The sequence below is a fragment of the Buteo buteo genome, chromosome 12 (genome assembly GCF_964188355.1).
Source record: "Buteo buteo chromosome 12, bButBut1.hap1.1, whole genome shotgun sequence".
NCBI classification, from domain to species: domain Eukaryota; kingdom Metazoa; phylum Chordata; class Aves; order Accipitriformes; family Accipitridae; genus Buteo; species Buteo buteo.
Genome location: NC_134182.1, coordinates 381,911 through 396,006, shown reverse-complemented (window position 1 = coordinate 396,006; position 14,096 = coordinate 381,911). Strand labels below are relative to the sequence as shown.

General features: G+C 67.1%; 1 protein-coding gene across 3 annotated transcripts; it reads right to left on the bottom strand.

The window, feature by feature from the left end:
- Positions 1–346: 346 nt before the first annotated feature.
- Positions 347–13,477, bottom strand: ACAP1 (ArfGAP with coiled-coil, ankyrin repeat and PH domains 1). Of its 3 annotated transcripts, XM_075042277.1 has the most exons (22): positions 13,371–13,477; positions 11,778–11,835; positions 11,143–11,262; positions 10,713–10,766; positions 10,354–10,412; positions 9,568–9,751; positions 9,050–9,094; positions 8,486–8,581; positions 8,035–8,109; positions 7,269–7,381; positions 6,764–6,815; positions 6,001–6,101; positions 5,620–5,734; positions 4,722–4,906; positions 3,939–4,008; positions 3,737–3,831; positions 3,073–3,236; positions 2,300–2,472; positions 2,071–2,180; positions 1,184–1,294; positions 1,034–1,083; positions 347–561 (listed from the first exon to the last, which is right to left on the bottom strand). In XM_075042277.1, the coding sequence occupies exons 1-22, from the start codon at positions 13,421–13,423 to the stop codon at positions 461–463; spliced, it is 2,184 nt and encodes a 727-aa protein (XP_074898378.1). In that variant the 5' UTR covers positions 13,424–13,477; the 3' UTR covers positions 347–460. The 3 variants fall into 3 exon arrangements, with proteins under 3 accessions (XP_074898378.1, XP_074898379.1, XP_074898380.1); XM_075042278.1 differs by lacking the exons at positions 11,143–11,262; positions 11,778–11,835; positions 13,371–13,477 and having other exon boundaries at positions 7,269–7,347; positions 9,568–9,780; positions 10,713–10,767; XM_075042279.1 differs by lacking the exons at positions 11,143–11,262; positions 11,778–11,835; positions 13,371–13,477 and having other exon boundaries at positions 7,269–7,347; positions 9,568–9,777; positions 10,713–10,763.
- Positions 13,478–14,096: the final 619 nt, after the last annotated feature.

The following is a 14,096-nucleotide window of genomic DNA, read 5'->3' as shown; positions in this document are numbered from 1 at the left end:
GGGATACCCCTTTAAAACACAAGGTGTTCCCGGTGATGCATTGGGGTTGCTTTGGGGTGGCCCGGCCAGGAGCTATTTTAGGTGAAAGATTGGCGGGGTGTCAGTTCTAGGTACCCCAACCAGGGCCTGTTGGGGGGGGTGGTTCTAGATGACGCAAGCGGAGTTCATTTTGGGTACCACATGGTGGAGGTCAGGTCCAGGTAACCCACCCTGGGCCCGTTTGGGGGGCTCGGTTCTAGGTAACCCAAGTGGGGCCCACTGTAGGTAGAAGATTGGGGGGGGCAGTTCTAGGTAGCCCAACCAGCCCCATTCTAGGGACCACATCAGATGTTCCCACCTGGGCGCAGAGTCGGGACCATGGGAGGGGCAAGGCCAAGGCGATGCTTTATTTCATTGGAAGCTGCCTGTAAGGGGGCGGGGCCTGCCCCGGGGGGGCGTGGCAAGGTCTGGAGGGGCGGAGCTAGAGGGTGGTGAGCTTGTGGTGGGGGCGGGCGAGCTTCTCGGGGTGGTCAGAGGCCATGAGGGAGATGTCGCGGAAGATGTCGAGGTAGGTGTCATCGCCTGGGGGGGGGGGTGAAGGTTGGTGGGTGGGGGGACCCCAAAATGGGGATCCCACCCTCAAGCTCCCCATCGGAGTCCCCCAAATCCAAGGATCCCCCACCAAAACCTCGATGGAGAACACCCCAAACTTGGGCTGCCCCAAATATAGGCACCCTCTTGGGGAACCTCAAACCCAAGGAGCCCCCCAAGGACCCCCTCGAGGTCAGCTCAAACTCAGTCCCCCCGCCAAACCCATACTGGGACCCCCCCAAATCCAAGGACCCCCCCAAACCTGCTTCCCCCCCAAACCCAAGGACACCCTAAACTCTGGGAATCCCCCCCCTTAGGTCCTTCTCAGGAGCTGAGGACCACCCAGCAACACCCCTGTGCCCCCCCCCAAACCCACCCTGCCACAAGATCGTGCTCAGGACCCCCCCAAATCCAGGGACACCCCAAAACCCCTCCCCAACCCCTGGAGCCCCCCCAAACCCACCAGTCTGCCCCTGGGCCGCCTCCAGCTCCCGCATCTTGGCCAGCCGCAGCCTGGGGAGGAGAAAAAGGGGGGGGGTGTAAGAAGGGCAGGTACCCCCACCCATGGGTGCCCCCCCCCCACCCGTGGGTGCCTCCCAGAGGGGAATCTCACAGGGTGACGATGTCGGCGTTGGCCAGCTCGATGGCGATGGTGAGGGGGTCCTTGCCCTCTGCGTCCACCGCGTTCACGTCAGCCCCCCGCTTCAGGAAGAGGCAGGCCAGGCTGGAATTTGGGGGGGGGGGCACATGGGGGTTCAGGGGGAACAGACACATGGGGGTGAGGTCACCCATCCAGGCACCGGATGGGGCGGCACCTGCTGAGCTTCCCAGTGGGGGAAGCTGTGCTGGGTGCCCCCCCCATTTTGGGAGACCCTTAGGAGATGAGGGGTCAGGGATTGTGCCCCCAAAAGGGACCAGGGACCCCCCCAAATGGACTAGGGACCCCCCCAAGACAATAGGGATCCCCCAGAAAGAGACTAGGGATCCCTCCCAAAGCAAGAGTGCCCCCCCCCCCAAAAGGAATAGGGAACTCCCAAGGGACTTGGGATCCCCCAAAAATGGAATAAGGACCCCCCCCAAGGGACTAGGGACCCCCAAAATAGAATAGATAACCCTGAAAGGGAATAGAGACCCCCAAAAGGGAATAAATAACCCCCCAAAGAATAGGGATCCCCCCAAAAGAGGACAGAACCCCCCCCCAAAAGGAATAGGGATCCCCCAAAATGGGGCAGGAACCCCCCCAAAGGGTATACGGATCCCCCCAAGAGAATAGAGCCCCCCTCTCAAAATAAAGAGGGTTACCCCCCCCCCCAATTCAATGAGTAGGGTCAGGTCACCCATCTGGGCAGTGCCCGAGGCAGCCCCTGCTTAGCTTCCCAAACCGTCCGCTTTTGGGGTGGGTGCTGCCCCCATTGATAAAATAGGGGTCAGAGTGAGGGGCAGCACCCCCCCCCCAGTTCCCCCTCCCCCCCCCTTCCCAGTACGCTACTGGGGACGCACCCAGTGTGTCCCAGCACGGTGGCGTGGTGCAGCGGCCCCCGCCCGCGGCTGTCGCTCTGGTTGACGCTGGCTCCGTTCTGCAGCAAGAACTCGCAAGCCAGCAGCGAGTTCTTTTTTTTTTTGGGGGGGGGGGGAGGGTCACACACAATTAGGTGGGGGATGCTCCCAGCACCCCAGGGTGCCCCTCCGGGTGCCACCCCCCCCCCCCCCAAAACACCCCCTCGGTTACCGCGGCGACGGCTTGCAGCAGGGGGGTGCGGTTGTCCTCGGCGGTGTTGACCCACCCGGGGTCGGCGCCGTGGGCCAGCGCGTCGGCCATGGTGGGCAGGCGCCGGTGCTGGGCCGCCCAGTAGAGCAGAGCCCCGGGGTGAAGGCTGGGGGGGCCCTCTGCCTCCGGGGCTTCTGGGGGGGAGGGGTGGGGCTTCAGGACACGCCCATCTCGCTCGGGACACGCCCACCCGCGGAGAGGCACGCCCATCCTGCTGCCCCCCCCCCCCCCAAAACTTCCCCCCATCCTCTGCTAGGAGGTTGTTGGCCTGTAAGCCCCGCCCACCGGGCTGGAAGGTCACGCCCACCGGGAGACCACGCCCACAATGCTTAAGCCACGCCCGCATGGCACAAGCCACACCCCCAGCAAACTGCAACCCCAGCACCTGTTCTCCATCACAAACCACGCCCTCTGCATAAGCCACACCTCCTTGTAATAGCCCCACCCTTTGCCATAAGCCCCACCCTTCATAAGCCCAACCTACTGCTAAGCCCTGCCCCTCACAAGCCCCACCCCAATGACAACCCCCGCCTTTCTCCATAAGCCCCGCCCCTTTATAACAAGCCCCACCCCCTCCAACTGAAGCCCTGCCCCTTAACATTATGCCCCACCCCTCCACCATAAGCACCGCCCCTTGAATGGCAAGCCCGGCCCAATCATAGCCCGTCCTCCACAAGCCCCACCCCATCAAGCCCCTCTCCTCCATCCCAAGCCCCACCCCTTCCCTCCCCCACCTGGGGTGTGGCAGCTGCGGGGGGTGGGGCTGCCGCGGGGGGCGGAGCCTGGGCGAGAGGCGGGGCCTGCGCGGGATGGGCGGGGCCTGGCCCCCCCTCCCGGGAGCCCGGTGACGAATTTCTTCTCCACGTACTTGGCGCGGATCCAGTCCTCCCGCTGCGCCCTGGGGGGGGTCGGGGGGTCCTGAGGGGTCCTGAGGTCTTCCCGCTGCACCCTAGGGGGGGCTGGGGGGTCCTGGGGGGATCCTGAGGGGTCCTGGAGTCCTCCCACTGTGCCCTGGGGGGGTTTAGGGGGGCTGGGGGGTCCTGAGGGGGGGGCTGAGGGGTCCCGGGGTCCTCTCGCTGCCCCTGGGGGGGCTGGGGGGGTCCTCCCACTGTGCCCTTGGGGATTTGGGGGGTCCTGGGGGGGTCCTAAGGGCTGGGTCTGGGATTCCCACGGAGGATCCTGAGGGGGGTGTCCCGGGGGTCCTATCACTGCCCCCTGTGGGGGGGGACTGGTTTGGGGGGGTCCTGGGGGGGTCCTCTTGGGTGGGGAGGGGGATATCCCAGGAGGCACCAGTTTGGGACTTTGGGGGGGGGGGTGTCTCTGAGGGCCTGAGGGTGCTGGGGGGGTGTCTGACACCCCTCCCCAATTTTGGGGTGCAGTATGAGGGGGGGCTCTTACCGGGAACAGCCGGGGGGGGGCCTCTTCACCCCCATCTCCTCCACCCGAGCCTCGTAGATGCGGTTCAGGGTGCTGTTCCCCAGCTCGCACATCAACTGGGGGGGGACACGTGGGGGGGGACAGACATTACCCCCAGAGTGTCACCTGGGGGGGCCATCCAGCCCCTCCCAGTCCCCCCCCCCCTTCCAGTGCTCCCAGTTACCTTCACCAGTTCAGGCTCCCAGGAGTCCAGCGTCAGCGAACGCACTTTGGAGAAGTGGACCCCCAGGCTCCTGGGGGGGGGATTTGGGGGGTCAGGGGGGGCCCTCAGGGTCCTGGGGGCATCCTTGGGGGGCTCTGCAGGTCCTTGGGGTGGGTCTTGGGGGGCATTGGGGGTCCCTGGGGGAGTGGGGGGGTCCTAGAGGCTCTACAGCTCACTGGGGGGGTGTGGGGGGGGGCCCTGGGGGTGGGCTGAGGGCTCTGATGGTCCCTGGGGGGGTCTTGGGGGGTCCTGGGTGGTCTCAGGGGGCTGTCATGGTCCCTGGGAGGGTCTTGGGGTGCATTGGGGGGCCTGGGGATCCTGGGGGGCTCTGAAGGTCGCTGGGGGGGGCCTGGGGGTCTTGGGGGTCCCTGAGGGATCTTGGGGGTCCCTGGGGTGCCCTGAGGGTCTTGCAGGGGTGTTGAAGGGCTCTTGGGGGGGCTATGCAGGCCCACGGGGGGACCCTTGGGGGACTTTGGAAGGACCTTGGGGGAGATTTTTGGGGGGTCTGGGGGGGGGCAGGGGGATTTTGGGGTGCCCTGCGGGGGTGGGATGCCCTTATCTCATTTTGGGGTGCCCCGGTAGATGCTGAAGCTCTCAAGGCAGCGGCTGATGCTGGATCTGGGGACCCTTGAGGGACATTTGAGGGACCTTAGGGAGACATTTGAGGGTCCTGGGGGGCAGGGGGGGGTCGGGGTGCCCTGGGGGTTTTTTGGGGTGCCCGGGGGGGTTTTGGGGTGCCCTCACCGGTGGATGCCGGAGCACTCGATGCAGAGGGTGATGCCCAGGTTGACGCTGGCCCAGGCGGGTGCCGGCTCCCGGCAGTCGCAGCAGCTCCCGTTCCCCTCCAGCCCCAGCACCGTCTCCAGAACCTGAGATTCGGGGGGCCCCCCCCGAACACCCCAGGACCCCGACCACGAACGTTCGGGGAGCTGTTGGGGGGAGGCAGGGGTTGGGTAGTGCTTGAGGACCCCCCCCGGGGGGTAGGGAGGGGCCCCCAATCCCCCCCAGAGAAGGTTTCGGGGTGCCAGATCACCCCATGAGGATTTTGGGGGGTCCCTAACCCCTCCAGAAGAGTTTTGGGGATCCCTGATTCCCCTATAAGGGTTTTGGGGGGGGGTTACTGATTCTTCAGGAGGGTTTGGGGCATCCCTGACCCCCCCAGTGAGGGTTTTAGAGTCCCCAATCCCCCCCAGAAGGTTTTGGGGGTTCCAGATCACCCCAGGAGGGTTTTGGGGGGTCCACAATCCCCTTCAGGGAGGTTTTTTTGGGGGGAGGTTGTCCCTGATGCCCCCAGGAGAGTTTTTTGGGGTCCCTGATTCCCCCAGGAGGGTTTTGGGGGTCCTTGATCCCCCCAAGAGGGTTTTAGGGTGTCCCTGATGCCCCCAGGAGAGTTTTTGGGGTCCCAGCCCCAGCCCAGGGGGTCCCTGATCCTTCCAGGAGGGTTTTGGGGTCCCTCATCTCCCCCCCAGGAGGATTTTTGGGGGTCCCTGATCCCAGGAGGGTTTTGGGGGGGGTTCCCGGTGCCCCCAAGAGGGTTTTTGAGGGTCCCAGGCCCACCCTAGGGAGTTTTGGGGTACCCACCTAGCCAGGTGGGTTTTTGGGGTACCCCCCCTGCCAATGCAGGAGGTTTTGGGGTACCCACCTGACCGGGGGGGTCCCGGGGGGGCCCCTGGCTGAAGGCGGAGGCGATGCTGCTCTGGACGGCGCTGAGCCAGGCTCGCTGCTGCCCCGCCGAGTCTGCCTGCAGCACGCAGGACCTGGGGGACAAGGGGGGGGCCGGGGGGGTCAGGGGGGGCCGGGGGACACAGAGGGACTTGGGGGGGCAGGGGGCAGAAGGGGACACAGGGGGACATGGGGATGTGGGGGGACACGGGGGGGCACAAGGGATCAGGGGGCATGGGGGGGGACATGGGGTCAGGGGACACAGGGATATGGGGGCTAGGGGACGGGGGGGGACATGGGGGAGCAGGGCACAAGGGGTTTTGGGGTCCCCCCGAGGTTTTGGGGGTCTCTGGGCACTCACTTGGAAGGGGAGACGACCTCAAAGCAGAAGCGACGCTCGAGGTCGGGGCAGGGCTTGACGGTGCAGAGGCGCAGGTCCTCCACCACCACTGTTGGGGGGTCCTGGGGGGGCACCCCGAAATTTCAACCCCAGGGATGCCCCCCCAAATCTGAAGCCCCCCCCAAATCCACTCCCCAAAACCAGGCCCTAAAAAACACCTGCCAAGATTCAGCCTCTCAAAGTCTCCCGCCCAGACCAGCCCCCCCAAAACTGCACCCCAAAACAGACCCCCCAAAACTGCATGCCCAAATTGCCCCCCCAAACCCAGCCCCCCCAAATCTGCACCCCCGAACTATTCCCCCAGAATCTGACCCCCAAAATCTGCTCCCCAAAATTGCACCCCCAGAACTGGCCCCCCCAAAACCTGACCCCCAAACCTGATCCCCAAATCTGCACCCCCAAACCTGACCCCCCAAAGAACATGTCCCCAAATTCACCCCACTCAAAGTGACCCCCAAAACCTGCCCCCTCAAATTACACCCCCAAAAACCTGCCCCCTGAATCTGCTTCCCAAAATCACCCCCAAAAGCAGCTCCCCCAAATCTATTCCCCAAAACTTCACCCCAAAATCTGCACCCGCAAAGTACCCCCCCCAAAACCCAACCCCCAAAATCTGCTCCCCCCCCCCAAACCAACCCCCCAAATCCATCTCCCCCAAGGGGGGGATCCCCCAAAGGGCCCCCCAAGCTCATCGCCCCCCCGGGGCCCCCCAAAACCCGCTCACCCGCGCCCGTTTGAGGTACACCAGTTGGTTGCTCTGGATGGAGAACCAGCGCCTGGGGGGGGGGGAATGGGGGGCTCAGGAGGATCCCCAAAACCCCCTAGGGGAAAGGAGGAGTCAAGGGGCGACCCCCACCCCCCCCAAGGGAAAAGGGGGGGGTCAGGGGGGACCCCAAAACCCCCCAGGAGAAAGGGGGGGTCAGGGAAAAAAAGGGGGCTGGGGGAATGCCTAAGCCCCCCTGGGGAAAGGGGGGGGTCGGGGGACCCCAAAATCCCCCAGGGGAAAGGGGGGGGTCGGGGGGACCCCAGAAAAGGAGCATTCAGGGGTACAAGGGGATGGGGATACGGGGGGGGGCACAGGGATTTGGGGGTACAGGGGTTGTTCAGGGGTACCTGGAGCTGTTTGGGGGTACGGGGGGGGGTGAGGGCACCGGGGGGGGGTGATTTGGGGGTCCAGGGGGTGTGGGGTGCGGGGGGGGGTTTTGGGGTTCCGGGGGGGGTTGGGGTACCGGCTCCAGGTGCGGAAGGCGTTGCTGGCTCTCTTGTACAGGTACCCCTCCATGGGGCGGGCCCCCGGCCCCGCCTCCCCTGTGGCCCCGCCCACCGTCTCCTGTGATAGGTCCTGGGGGCCGCCCGTCAGCCTGGGCCCGCCCCCAGCCTCTCTGGACCCGCCCCTGAGCCCTGCTTGCCCCCAATAGGTCCTGGGGGCTGCCAGTCTGCTAAAGGCCCGCCCCCCTCCTTGGACGTGTCAATCAACTTGGCTCCACCCCCCGAGGCTGTCCGTCAAAGGTAGTCCCGCCCTAGGGCTGTCAATCAAACCTGGTTCATCTGGCCAGCTGTCAATCAAAGCTTATGAAAGCTGGCCCCGCCCCCAGCTACCTGTCAATCATCCCAGCCCGACCTGAAGGCTGCCAATCAATGGTGACCCCGCCTGTCAATCAACCGGGTCCCCACCCATCAGTCCAAACCGAGCCCGCCCCTCCCCTGCTGCCAATCAGATACAGACCCCTCCCACTGCCCACGGCCCCGCCCCTTGGACCTAGCTCCACCCCCCATACCTCCAGCCACACCCCAAGTCTCCAAGACCACGCCCCAGTTCAGGCCACGCCCCCCACTCAGACCACACCCCCTTAGCAAAGCCCTCTTGGTGCACCCCCTGCCTTTAGGCTCAGCCCCCCCCCCCGCCTTTTAACCCCGCCCCTCCGGATTTTAACCCCGCCCCCTGATTTTAACCCTGCCCCCTCGTGCCCCGCCCACGCCCCCGGCCCCGCCCACCTGCTGCAGCAGCAGGGCGTGGCGCTGCTCCATGTCCCGCTGCTGCCGGGCCCCCTCCAGCACCAGCCGGTCCAGCTGCGGGGACCAGACCCCTGGGTCACCCCCTCCCAGACACCTGGGTGTCCCCCCCCCCCAAATGCCTGGGGACCCCCCGCACCCCTGGGTCCCCCCTCAGATCCCTGGGTCCCCCCCCCAAATTCCTGGGCCCCTGCCATACCTGGGTGTGTCCCCCCCCCAGCCACCCGGGTCCCCCCCAGTGCCTGGGTCCCTGATGCTGGAGTCCCCTGGGGAGGGTGGGGGGGGTTGGGGGTGGGTGGGGGTCCCTCTCAGACACCAGGGTCCCCTGGGGTGGGCGGTGGGGGTGGTTTTGGGGGTGGTTGGGGGGTCCCTCCCGGATGCCAGGGTCCCCTGGGGAGGGCGGGAGGGTTTGGGGGTGGGTGGGGGTCCCCACCTGCGCCCCCAGCTGTCCCCGGTACTGCTGGGTGCTGGTGGCCCTGCGGTGGCCCTGGCTGAAGAAGGCGGCCTGGGCTTCCAGCAGGGCCAGCACCTGGGGGGGGGGGGGGGTGTCAGTCTGTGTCGTCCGTCTGTCCCCCCTCAGGACCCCTAGACCCCTCCCCGCAGCCATGGACCCCCACCATCACCCATGGGACCCCCTGAAAGTTCTTAACACCCCTAAATAACCCCAGTGGCCCCCAGACCCCCAGGACCTCCCCAGGCCCCCCCAGACCCTCCTGGAGACCCCCAGGCACCCCAGGACCCCCCCTTGTGCTTCCTGGACCCCCCCAAACCCTCCTAAGCCCCCCCAAACCCCTTTACATCCCCCAGGAGCCCCCCAACACCCCCCAGGCCCCCCTAATTGACAACCAAACTCTCTCAGAACCCCCCCAGACCCCTCAGAAACCCCCATGACCCTCAGGGACCCCCCAACCCTCCCAGGGACCCCCCAAGAACCTCAGGGACCCCCCAACTCCCCCCCAGGGACCCCCCAAAAACCCTCCACCCCCCCATCGCTCACAAACTGGAGGATCTCCGTCTTCTTCTTGTCCTGCATCACATTGATCTGGGGAGGGAGTAAGGTTGGGGGGTGCTCTGGCCCCGCCCTCTTAAGCCCCACCCTCACAAGCCCCACCTGCTCCAGCCCCTCCCAGCTCAAGCCCCACCCCAGTATAAACCACGCCCCCAAACCCACACCCCCTCCAGCTCCATTCAATCCCTCCCCATCCTCCCCAACCCCTACCACAAGCCACACCCACCTCAAGCCCACCCACATCAAGTCCCTCCCACCCAAGCCCCACCCCAGACAAACCACACCCCCTACAAAGAGCCACACCCCCTCCAGCCCCACTCAATCCCTCTCCAGCCCCCACCACCCCAACCTCACCCCCACAAGCCCCTCCCAGCTCGAGCCCCACCCAGTTAAACCACACCCCCATAAAAAACCACACCTTCTCCAGCCCTATATAATCCCTCCCCATCTTCCCCCCCTCAAACCCACCCCTCCCACGAGCCCCACCCCTCTCGAGCCCCACCCACCTGCAGAACATAATCCAGTCCCCTTGCCCGGGCCACGCCCCGGGCCCCGCCCAAAGCGGCGGCGGCTTCTCGGGCCTCCAAGGGCCGCCGGCGCGGGACCTCGGCGTGGTGCTGCAGGGCCCCCGCCAGCGCCTCCGCCGCCCGCGCCCGCTCCCGACGCGCCTCCCGCAGCCCCCGCGCCTCCCTGGGGGGGGGCACCCATGGGTGCTCCTGCTGGGGGGGTGCGCTGGGAAGGACACCCGCACCCAGCCTCCGCGCGGCCCACCGGGACATTCCCCCCCAGGGTCTATAGGGTCCTGTAGGATCCCCACGGCACCCACCGGACCCCCAGCACCCATGGGAGACCCCCAGCACCTCCAGGACCCCTGTGGCAGCGATGGGGTCCCCCAGAACCTGTAGAACTCTAGCGCCCATGGGACCCCCCAGCACCCATCAGCTACCCCCAGCATCCCTGGCTGCCCCCCAGCACCTCCAGGACCCCTCTGGCAGCAATGGGATCCCCCAGAACCTATAGGACGCCCCCAGCACCCATGGGACCTCCCAGCACCAATGGGACACCCCAGCATCCCTGGCTGCCCCCCAGCACCCGTAGGGACCCCCCAGCACCCATGGGGTCCCCCCCCACCTCCAGGACCCCCGTGGCACCCGTGGCCCCCCCAGCACCCATAGGCTACCTCTAGCACTCATGGGTCCCCCCCCAGCATCTCTGGTTGCCCCCCAACACCTCCAGGACCCCCATGGCCCCCATGCCCCCCCCCCAGCACCCATGGGACCCCCCCCACTCACTCCTTGAGCAGGGTGTGGAGGTGACGGCGCAGGGCGACCTGGGTGCTGTCCTGCAGCTCCTGGGGGGACACGGGGGGGGGGGGGGTCAGAGGGACCCGGGGGGGTCCCCAGGGAGGGGGGCAGGGGGCTGAGGGATCCCTCGTTGGGCTCCTGGGGGAGTGGCCAGGCCGGGAGGGGGCGTGGCCAGGCCGGGAGGGGGCGTGGCTCTTGATGGGTGTGTGAGAGTATGTTTGGGGGCGTGGTCTTGCAAGGGATGGGGCGGGGCCAGGTGGGAGAGGGTTGGGAGGAGCTTAGAGGAGAGGGGTGGAGCTTGTGAATAAGGGGGCGTGGTCTAGGAAGAGGGGGCGTGGCTTGTTTACCTCGTGGCTGTCCATCATCTGCTCTAGGGAGTCGCAGAATTTCTCCAGAGCCTCCTGGGGGGGTCGGGGGGGTCAGGGGTGGGGCTGGGACCCCCATCCCTCCTCCCACATTCCCCGGGCCCCCCCATCCCTTCCTTGAGCCCCCCAAAATCCCCCAGCAGGCCCCAGGGCCCCCCAACCCCCAGGGTCCCCCCAATAGCCCTGTAGCCCCCCCCGACCCCCAATTTGGGGTGCACCTGGATCAGGGGGTTCCCACAAGCCCTGGGACCCCCCCAATTTTGGGGTGCCTGCTCACATCAGGGGCTCTGGCACCCCCAGACCCACTTTGGACCCCCCAGAATCACCCCAGGACCCCCCGTTTTGGGGTGCTCCCCCCGCTTGGGGATCCCCAAACCCCCTGGGACCCCCCCCCCCATTTGGGGGTGCTCACCCGCACGAGGGGGTCCCCGCGAGGGATCCCCGCCAGCTCCCGCAGCCCCGCGGCGAAGGCCCGGCTCGTTCCCTCCAGCTGCCGTCCGGCCTCCAGCATGGCGGAGCACAGCTTCAGCACCTGGGGGGGCACCGTCAGCCTCTTGGGGATCCCCCCACCCCGGCCCCAGACCCCCCGATCCCCTCTGATCCCTTAGGGAGCCCCAAACCCCAGGGGAAACCCCCAGGAACCCCCCCAGCCACCGCCTGGGAATCCAATGTCCCTGCCAGATCCCCCCCTCAATCCCCCAGGATCTCTTGGGGGTCCCCAAACCCCAGGGAACCCCCCCCCCCGGACCCCCCCAGCACTGCCCAGGACTCCAAGATCCCCCCAGATCCCATGGGAATCCCCAAACCTCCAGGAACCCCCAAGACCACCCTGGCCCTGCCTGGGTTCCCAGGGCCCCCCCAAATCCTCCTGGATCCAGGGGGAGCCCCCCAGATCCCTCAGGGATCCCCAAACCCCAGGAGCATCCTGGGCCCCCCCAAATCCTTTAGGGACCCCCCCTAAATCCTTGGGGGGCCCTAAACCCAAGGGATACCACCCCTCCAAATCCCTTAAGGCCCCCCTCCCCATGTTTTGGGGTCCCCCCCAACCTTCTCCAGGTGGGTCTCAAGTTCGGCCACATCCGCCTCTGCCTCCTCCACGGCCGCCCTGGGAGGGGGACAGGGGGGGTTTGGGGGGGTCCAGGGGGAGTTTGGGGGGTCATAGAGGGGATTTGGGAGGGTCTGGGGGTGTTTAGGGGTTCATAGAGGGGGTTTGGGGGGTCAGAGATGGGTTTGGGGGGTGTGGGGGTCAGAGAGGCGTTTTCGGGGTCACTGGGGGGGTGGGCGGGGGGGGTTGGGGGCTTTGGGGAATCCTGGGGGGGGGAATTGGGGTGTGAGGGGGGAATTTGGGGGGCCCTGGGGGGCTTGGGGGGCCTTGGGGGGGCCAGGAAGGATTTGGGGGGGTTGGGGGGAGATTTGGGGCTCCGCGGTCGCCGGGTGCTTCCGGCGGCGCTTCCTGCGGGCACCGTCGCCATGGTGATGCCGTGACATCACGGGCAGGTTTGGGGGGGGGAAGCATTGGGGCACCCCAAGATGGCTGACACCTTCCCCCCCCCCGGCCTCGTGCAAGAGACGACCCTTGTGCAAGGACCCCCCCCCAGGGTGAGGGGAAACCCTCGTGCAAGCCCCGCTCCCTCGTGCAAGCCCTGCCTCTTTGTGCAAGACCCTCCTCGTGCAAGAGGCCCCCATCCCTCGTGCAAAAACCCCTCGTGCAAGAGCAGCTCCCCGTGCAAGCACCAGCCTGGAAGCACACACACACGTGTGCGAAGACGTGTCAGCTTGCACGCTCCCACCCTGGCTCCGGCGCACACGTGTGTGCGAGGCCGTGGGAGATCACCCCCCCGTTGCACACACGTGTGTGAAGCCGTGCAAGATCACACGCCCCCATTGCACACGTGTGTGCGAGGCTGTGTGAGATCACACGGTCCCCCCCATTGCACACACGTGTGCGAGGCCGTGCGAGAGGCCCCCACCCCCATCGCGCACCCCCTCCCCCCCCCCCGTGGCTTCCTGCCCCTCCCGGTGTGCACCCGCGTGTGCGAAACCGCTTCCTCCCCCCCCGGGGGGGGGCTCCCATTGCACGATGGGGGGGGGGGGACCCTCGTGCGAGGGGGGTGCACTGGGGGTCTCGCACGCTTGTGGGAGGGGACCTTGCACAAGGGGTGGGGGTTGCACGAGGAGGGGGGGCTCTTGCACGAGGCCACCTGTGATCCCAACTGCCCCCTGCCCCCCCCAGTGTGATGGGGGGCAGCTGGGGGCTTGGGGGGGCCCTTGGGGGGGGCTGCCCCCCCCCCTTTTAGGGGGGTCCCAGTGCTGCCCCCCCTCCATTTTCAATCCTGGGGTATTGGGGCAGGGCTGGTATTTGGGGGGGGGGGTCGTGCTCCTGGGGGATGGGGGGGCAGATGGAGTTTGGGGGGACCGAGGGGTCCTGGGAGCGGGAGGGGGGGGGTCGAGGGGGGCCCTGAGGGGTGCTGGTACCGGAGGATGCTCGGGGGGGGGATCCCGGGGACAAATCAGAGGGGGTGTCCCCATCTGGGGGAGGTGTCCCGGTCCGGGGGGGGGGACCCAGGGGACAAGTTGGGGGGGGAGGGGGTTGTCCCGGTGCCGGGGGGTCCCCAATTACCCCGGGGGGGGTCCCGGTACCTGAACCAGGGCGAGTCCCGCAGACACTCCTCGAAGTCCAGCTTCACCGTCATGGTGGGGGGGGGGACGGAAAAAGGAGGGGGGGCACAGACGGGACCGGAGGGAGGGGGGGGGTCCCGGGGAGGGGGGGGGTCCCGGGGGGATCCCGGGGCTCCGGCGGGCGGCGGTGCCGGGAGGCGGCAGGCGGCGACGGGGCCGGGCGGGAGGCGGCTCCGCCCCGGGGGAGGGAACGGGGGGGGGCACGGGGGGGGCACCGGGATGGGGGGGACCGGGGGGGGCAGCGGGGATGGAGGGGATAGAGGGGGGGAGATGGGGGGGGCACCGGGGGGGGTGGAAGGGGGGGGACCGGGGGGGGCACCGGGGGCGGGGAGGATGGGATGGGGGGGCGGGGGGGGGTTTACGGGGGATTTGGGGGGGAGGTCGGGATGGGGGGGGTGATGGAGGGGACGTGGGGGGGGCACGGAGCAAGGTGGGGGGGGGGGGGCAGAGTAATTAGGCTGATTGTGTTCATTAACACCAAGTTTGACCCCAATCCGGGCACAGGAGTGGGCCTGGAAGCGTGCCGCCCCACCCCAAACCCCTACTTTTAGTTAATTAGCCTTTAATTAGCTCATAATTAAGGCTTAATTAGCCGCTAATTACATTGTAATAGCTTCTTAATTATTTCGCGATGGCCGCTAATACCTCGGAACCGCTTTATTTCCGTCGCGAATGAGATCCCAGCGC